We start from the raw sequence: 8,153 nt of genomic DNA, 5'->3' as shown, positions 1-8,153 counted from the left end.
AAAATATATATATTCAGGTAGGCTGTGGCATTTAAACAATGCTCTAAGGGGCCCCAAGTGCACCAAGAAAATCTCCTCCAGACCATTAAGCCACCACCAGCCTGAACCGCTGATTCATGGCAGGATGAAGCCGCGCTTTCATGTTGTTTATGCCAAATAATGAAAATCCCAGTAGCTCAGTAGTTTCTGAAATACTCAAACCAGCCCATCTGGCACCAACTACCATTCCAAGTTCAAAGTCAACTTTACTTCGCCATTCTGATGCTTGGTTTGAACTTCAGCAGATTGTCTTGACCATGTCTACATGTCTAAATGCACAAGTTGCTGCCTTGTGTATTAGCGTTAACTTTGCCAAATAAAGTGGCCGGTGAATGTGTATGCATATAATGAAAGTTAGAAAGTAAAAAAGGAAATAAGTAGGTAAAGTTTATCAAGTAGAGCACCTTTCTCAAAGCAAGGTCCCAACAGGCTTTAACAAGCGCTTTCCTTGCAAAGAATTGGAAAGCACTGTGGTCTATTATGTGTAATTATATAACTAGCACAAATTTACCAGATGGTTGATAAGGTGCAGAAAAAAAGTTGTTTACTCACATTTCTTGCTCTGCAAGTTAGGGCGCTCTGTCAGGGCCAGAGTGCAAGGCTTCATGTTGCATAACATCTAATAAGATTTCAGTTTTTTTTGTCTGTTTATATTTCTGTAAATGCGGTTGCTGCTTTCCACATTCTCTGTTTGGCTTTCTGTGAATGTTTCTGTTAGATTTCTACACAAATAAAGGTTTGGTTGGTTCTAATTGTAAAAAGTATGAGACTTCTTTGAGCTGCATTTTCCTGTATCACTCCATTCATTCCTTTCCTAAAAACCTCAGGTTTTACTTAATGTTCCATCCATGTTACGTAAATCCGGACAGCAACATCCCCTTAAATCCACTTTTTCTTATAAATGTCATAAAACGCTAGATACCTCAAAAGAAATTACTTTACCTTGCACCTGTAAGCTTCATTTATCAACTCCAGATTACGGACAGATAGTGACGTCACTAAATCACGCAATGATTTCTTAAAATAAAAAAGCTGTTATGTAATGAAAAAACAAAAGAGACAACTTCATGCTGAATGATGAAAATATGTATGCGACTGGAAATGTTGAAGAGCAAGACTACATTCAGAGCTTTTAAATGCATCATTAAGTCTGACTTTATTACCTAGGCTACATTAGGACTGTACCATTTTGATTAGTGGGTGAGAATCACAATCAATCCCAATTGGTTCAGCAATACAGTATATTGCTCCCAATCTTAGAATTATGCTCTGAAATGAATTTAATCTGATTCCGTTTAAACATCCAGCCTGCAAAAAGGCACCTGCAGCTCTAACGCATTTAGCTTTACAGACCTGGAATGAATGATAGTAATTATGCTGTGGCCTCTCTAACCTCCTCCATCTAATATCCTTATCTTACGTACAGACTGTCTCTCGTGCTGTGTGCTTCTCTCTGCGTTCATCTTTCCTAAAGAATCATCATTAAAATCTGAGCGTTGATGTCATCACTTATTCAAAATGTTTTGATTTTATTTGGACAGAGTAAGGGGAAAATAATAGAATTGTCCTTTCTGAATAATAGATAGGGTAATTTACTTAAACTAAGAGGCGAGTATAGCAGTGAGAGCAGATCACTGCTGGAAGAAAGGGTATTTGGGAGTAAGGTGTGTGTGTGTATAAATCAGCTAGCCTGAGTTTAACTTAAAAATAAATTTAAAAAAAATCACCAACAAAACATCAAACAGGTTGGATCACAAAAACCAAAAACCCCCACAAAATGCAGTCTTCATGTTAACACAAAGTGATTCTGCACACTCGTCTCAGTTGAGCTGAACAGAGAGAAGAAGGCACTGATCAAACTAAAGCAGATCAGATGTCCCTCTGCTCTCTGAGATGATGTGATGTGGTTGGAGCTCTCCTTGGTGCTGAATATGTGGGGACTCCGATCTGCATCCGAGAGAGAGAGAGAGACGGAGAGACAGCGTGTGTGTGCGTGTGTGTAAGAGAGTGAAAGTGTGAGTGAGAGTTTTCTGTTTGCGCAAAACAAACACAGCTGGCTCTCCTGGCACCCCGCCATCCATGCAATCCGTCTTCACTGCCTACAAATGCGGGTTTTCCAGATTAATAATACACAGAGAGAAATGACAAATTGTTGAAGTGATCAAAGATTTAACATGTGGGAGCCTGAAAGCAAAATGGGTTTCATCTCCTGAATGTGACGTTGCTCGTGGAGCCGAGTGAACAGAGACAGCGCGATTCCCTCCCCTCCGGTCGTGATGCAGTAAACCTGCTCTGCGCAGAAAGCTCGCTGTATAAAAACGGCTGCGCTCCCACAGAAGGAGACCAGAGCGCATCAAGTCACTGCGACTCATCAACCAAAAACAAATCCCAACCCAGCACCGAAGAAGACATGCAGGCCACAAAGAACGGACTCTGTTGGAGACTTATTCTATTTTCGTGCCTGTTTTTGGAGAGTTCATCTCAAGACTTTGGCGGACAGACGCAGTTCATTTGCACGTCCGTACCCAAGGATATGGACATTTGCGCAGCCACTTTGCAGAACAGTGTGCCAGGAGAGGACTTGAAGACCACTGTTATGCAGCTGCGGGAGACGGTTTTGCAGCAGAAAGAGACGATCATGAACCAAAAAGAGACTATCAGAGAACTGACCTCAAAGTTGGCTCGGTGTGAGAGCCAGAGCGGCGCCGAGCCCGGGGACAGGAGGAAAGAAGCTGGGACCAAAAACACAATGGGGGATGTATCGAGGGGCCCCGCTGACACTTTGGCGCAACTATCACAGACTTTACAGTCGCTGAAGCAGAGGCTAGAAAACCTGGAGGTAGGGCGACCGCCTCTGAGGACATTTGACAACACTTTGGGTTGCAAAGCTCCCAATTACAAAACAAGGCACTTTTCTTTACTCATATAATAAAATATCAATAGTAATAATAATAATAATAATAATAATAATAATAATAATAATTCGGATTTCTTATTGCCAATATTACATTTACATGTGCCGTTTTGTGAGCACACGACAAAAACAAACCAGATGTCCAGATGCACTGCAATAAGCACTGCGATAAGCCCAGATTAAAAAAAAAAAAAAAAAGTATTACCCAAACTAACACTCATTCTGTACATTGAACGCTTCTTTTCCCTCCTGACAGCAATTCAGCAGAAGTAACAACTCGGTGCAGGCGAACAGCCTCAAAGACCTGCTCCAAAGTAAAATCGACGACCTGGAGAAGCAGGTGTTGTCCCGAGTGAACAGCATCGAGGAGGGGAAGCCCGGACTTCGCAATGAGACGGAGCAGCGTGGGAGAGTGGAGTCCACCCTCACATCTCTACACCAGAGGATCACCGATCTGGAGAAAGGTAGTTGGGAAGAGAATATCTTAGCTTGTGCACCAAAAGTAAAATGGAGTTCTGGAAGGGTTCGGTGGGTTAGTGTAGAGATGGATGGGTGGGATGATCGAGACATGATAACGATAACCAGTTGGACAACGCCGCACGACCTGTGTATCCGCACGTCGAACCTTTCCTACCTGGCTCTGGTCTATTTGGAACTGTCCCCGACGCGGATAAATGGTGCCCCACGGTAAACTCTGGACACGTGGCGGTGCAGTACTGACTCTGTGGTCCGGGCTGTAGCACAGGGCTACTATATGTTTAGTTATGTGCATTATTGTTGGCACTGGGACATGTTCTCGTTTTAGTGTAATGTTTGTTATTGTCACTGTTTATTTCTGAAATATGTAAAGAAAATAACATTTGACCACAAAAAAAAAAGAAATGATAACGATCATCCTCCCAGAGGAGATATTAGATGGCCTCAGTGTGGAGGATAGAAGAGAGGACGGAACATGCAAAAAAAACGAAAACCTTCCACTTTGGCATTATAAGCTTTTATGACATCAGCAGTAGATTTAATGTTTTACTCATCCGCACAAAACTGGAGCAGCCTGGTAATTCTGCTCTAATTCATGCAGATTAAAGCATTTTAAACATGCAGTAAACAGGCATCCTCCATTTGCTGTGTTTGTTTGGGACACCTCTGATACAAAAAATACGGAAGAAAACAAGAGCTGACGGTTAAGAGCGTCAGTACTCCTGTGGTAGATTCATCATGCGAGATTACAGCAAATCTGGAGATTGTTAATTTGTTGTGTAACATGTAATTCCTCCAGAATTTAAATCCCCAGGATGTGTGCATTGAGCTAAATGATGTAGCCGTGTGTTTGACAAAATAAAAAGCACACTGATGTGTCATCCTTAGTGCTTGAAGCCAACGGTCATCTATTTCTTCTCTGCAGGTCAAAGAGAAAACAGGCCTCTGGATAAATTCCAGCTCACGTTCCCACTGAGAACCAACTACATGTACGCAAAAGTGAAGAAGAGTTTGCCAGAGATGTACGCCCTCACTGTGTGCATGTGGCTGAAGTCCAACGCGTCTCCGGGAGTTGGCACGCCTTTCTCCTACGCAGTTCCAGGTCAAGCCAACGAGCTGGTCCTCATAGAGTGGGGAAACAACCCAATGGAGATACTAATAAATGACAAGGCACGTCTAACCCACACAGTGGAAATGTTTCCATGCGTTTATTTTAAACAAGTGTATTTCTTCACTGCAGCAAACATTCACGTCATATGTATCTTCTTCTAGGTTGCTAAGCTGCCTTTCCTTATCAATGATGGAAAGTGGCACCACATCTGCATTACCTGGACCACTCGTGATGGTGTTTGGGAAGCTTTCCAAGATGGCGTCAAGAGAGGGAGTGGAGAGAATCTGGCTCCATATCATCCTATCAAACCACAGGGCCTGCTGATCCTCGGTCAAGAGCAGGTAAACACAACACACACCTGTTTCAAATGCTTTCCACTTTCATGGAAAGCATACGTTTTGCTGTATTCGCTATAACAGGATGTCGGGGCTGGACATAACGCACAGTGGATTGAAGATGCCTCTTTTTAATTTAAAGTGTCCATATTATGAAAATGTTTTGTGTCTCTGGGTAGGTAAGACCTTCATGGAGCTGCGGATTTTACTTCTACAAGCCCCAGTTTACACAAAAACAGCTATCCACACTCAAAGCAGCATTTCTGAATAATTGAAATAAAACGCCTCCTCCTGTGAAGCTTTTGCAGTATATTTGAACTTGTTTAACACACATACTAACTTGGAAAAAAAAAACTGTCAATGCAGTTTTGAGTGAGATACAGGTTTCTGAATTTCTTCTGCCTTCAGTCTCCAGGTGAGCTGTTAAAAATCTGCACGGCTTTCTACGTAAGCAGCCGAGACAAGGTGGCTAACCTTAGCATGCTAGCTTGTTCTCAATGGAGAAACACTGCTACAACACACAGTTTACCATAATCTACAAAAGAACTCCTCACATGTCCCTGTTCTGCAGGTATTCCACAAGTGTGCCCTTGTGTAGAGGAAGTCTCCCAGCTAATCTTGTCTTGTACTGACCAAAGTTGGAGAAAGAGTTATCTAGCTGATGTGATCTTACCTAGCTACTGCCCATGTGCGACTCCCAACAAAGATAGTAAAGAAGTGAGATGTTTCAATCTGTAACTTAAACCGAGACCTAAACACACAGGGTGTAAACAAGATTTGCAGCAATGTGCAGTACAACAAAAATATGGTGTATTTTGAATATGAAACCATGTTAAATAATAATGGTACAACCGCAAAATACAATTATGAACCTGAAAAGGAGCATAAGATGGTCGCTTTAATAAAAAAAAACAATCCAAAAAACCCAAGAGGCAATTTTTTTTCTTTCCATTAAGCAACTGGAGGAGAAAATCATATCATCCTTGATTAAATTAATTTGTCTTTTCCACAGGACATGCTGGGAGGAGGATTTGATGCCACACAAGCTTTTGTGGGAGACCTGGCAAATTTTCACATCTGGGATCGTAAACTATCTGTCGGAGAGATATACAATCTGGCAACATGCAGCAGCAAGGCACAAGTGGGCAACGTTTTTGCATGGATGGAGACAAACCTTGATATTTACGGAGGTGCCTCGAAGTGGACATTTGAAGCTTGTCGCCAGCTCAACTGAACTGCAGTGAAGAGAACATCAACACAATTGTTAAAGCCACCCTGTTGTCACAGCATCGGTAAACTAATATGAAAGATCAGGATTAGTTCAATGAATAGCATCTGGCTTTGTTATAGATATTTGAAAACATTTGTGGACACTTGATAGATTTTTTTACCAGATACTCATGTGGAACAGGTCACTGCAAATGGACACTTTGGCGTCCTGTGGTGCCCAAATGCACCGTCAAGCCTAATTGTGGTTTGAAAAAAGGCAACCGGAGTCTCGCTCCAGAGAGCAGAGGATGCTCTCTGGAGACAAAAATGTCCAGCCAGCATCAAAAGTACAGTAGAAGGTCATGTAGTTGTTACCCAACAGATGTCACGCAATTCAACAAAAAAGACTGACTTCTGCAAACGTCTTTTCTGTCTCGACTGCCAGGGATTTTCACTGTGAAAAAGGACAAGGTGGACTTCTTTAAAAGGAACGTGCTCTTCAAGAGGTCAAGACAACATTGTTTCTCTCTCACTATTTGTTCTCTACCACCACCTGCTTGACGTGATTTTGTGTAAAGAATGACTTATTTATTGCCAACATTCGAGCCTTCGAGTGCCTTGGGCTGTTGAAAAAAAAAAAATCTCAGCACATTCATTATGATTTGCAGAGTGTTCGTTTATTTTACTGTTAATTAATTTTGAAAAGAGGTGTTTCTTGTACGACTCTGAATGGAGGTTGGATCAGAGTCTTTATTGTATATGGATCAGATTGTTTATTGTAAAATGCAACTCATTGACGATTATGACGCATTTTGCAGTTTGTACTTCAATGGGAATGTTCTCTGTACAGTAACAGCATGTCTTCTGTAAATGCTGCGTCAGCATCTATGATCTTTGCTTTTACTATTGGACTTCTGGTTTGAGATTTTATACTGTATTGTTATATGCTTAAAGCATGGCAACACGGAGAGATGAAAAAAATTCTAGTTTTTGTAATAAATTGTGATACTTGAATCAGACACACGTGTTCAATTTAGTCGAGAAATGCGCACACTTTATGATGAAAAGATCTGATGAAATATGGTCTCAATATGCTACAATAAAAAGGTCTAGAGTGCATTGGAAGTTTGCAAAACTGCAAAATAGTTGGTGAACACAGTGTAACATTTAGTAGCTAAAGAGCCAGATATTTTTGTCAGGAGTTGGCGGAGACCAAAGGCCGAGCAAAAACCAGAGTAGTCTTGCATTGCCAGACTGTCCTCCAAAGCGCTGCAAAGTAGGATCTGGCTCGTCCACACAGCATTCCGGGACGGGAGAAAAACGGGCTCGGTTTTATTGGCATTTCTTTAAACAAATCAATCGTCATGGGCAGTCTAGCTAACTGTCTGGATTTGCCCTGCAGAGATCTGACGAGCAGTTAACCATAGTTCTCAAATTGACCAGAGTTAAAAATTCCAACACAAACAAAGCGGAAAGTACCAGATATCCCGCCAAAAAGAGTGAAATCGGGCAGAAGTGGAATGTTGTGGATGTTGACTAAAACCAGAGTATTAGTCTTATATTCATTAGGTGTCCAGAAAAAGGACTCCCAATAGATGATAATGTTGCTCCGTTTCTGCTGGGTGTGTAAATCAGGGGGTTGATGCATAGACTCAATCAGTGAAGCCAAAACATCTTGATTGGTGGCTGGCAGCAGTACAGATCATAAATCCCTCCTCCTCCATGTTAGAGGATGGGACATGAGCCAAAAAATTTAAGTAGCCAACACCTCAAATAGGTAGGTCTTATCACACCGATGTTTTTTTAGTATACATTTTTCTGATGGGTTTGGTTTTTAATAATAATTTGATGTTATTGAAATGAGGTAAAACGTCATCAGTGACAGCTATGATTAACTCAAGATTATTTGGGCAAGTATATGGCCGGGACTTTGACAGGTCGGCTCCACCGTCCGATCACTGTAGTCTGCCCCTAAAATTACAAGATGGCAGCACCTGTCTTCGGGATATTTTGGCTTCATATTTGTACAGTGGGAGGAAGTGGACACAAGTCGTCCATCTTTATATGA

The 8,153-nt window shown here is 41.7% G+C and overlaps 1 protein-coding gene across 1 annotated transcript; it reads left to right on the top strand.

Moving 5' to 3' along the window:
- Positions 1-2,357: 2,357 nt before the first annotated feature.
- nptx1l (neuronal pentraxin 1 like) lies at positions 2,358-7,102 on the top strand. Its single transcript, XM_034893325.1, has 5 exons — positions 2,358-2,878; positions 3,210-3,417; positions 4,356-4,600; positions 4,703-4,882; positions 5,889-7,102. Exons 1-5 carry the CDS (start codon positions 2,450-2,452, stop codon positions 6,108-6,110), a joined length of 1,284 nt encoding a protein of 427 aa, XP_034749216.1. The 5' UTR covers positions 2,358-2,449; the 3' UTR covers positions 6,111-7,102.
- The last annotated feature ends 1,051 nt before the right edge of the window (positions 7,103-8,153 follow it).

Source organism: Etheostoma cragini, chromosome 15, assembly GCF_013103735.1.
Source record: "Etheostoma cragini isolate CJK2018 chromosome 15, CSU_Ecrag_1.0, whole genome shotgun sequence".
Lineage (NCBI taxonomy): Eukaryota > Metazoa > Chordata > Actinopteri > Perciformes > Percidae > Etheostoma > Etheostoma cragini.
This window is presented reverse-complemented; position numbering and strand designations above follow the sequence as displayed.

Coding starts and splice junctions, on each gene's coding strand:
- nptx1l (XM_034893325.1), top strand. CDS start 2,450: ATGCAGGCCACAAAGAACGGACTCTGTTGGAGACTTATTCTATTTTCG. Junction 3,418..4,355: donor GATCACCGATCTGGAGAAAG/GTAGTTGGGAAG, acceptor TCTTCTCTGCAG/GTCAAAGAGAAAACAGGCCT. Junction 4,883..5,888: donor TGATCCTCGGTCAAGAGCAG/GTAAACACAACA, acceptor TCTTTTCCACAG/GACATGCTGGGAGGAGGATT.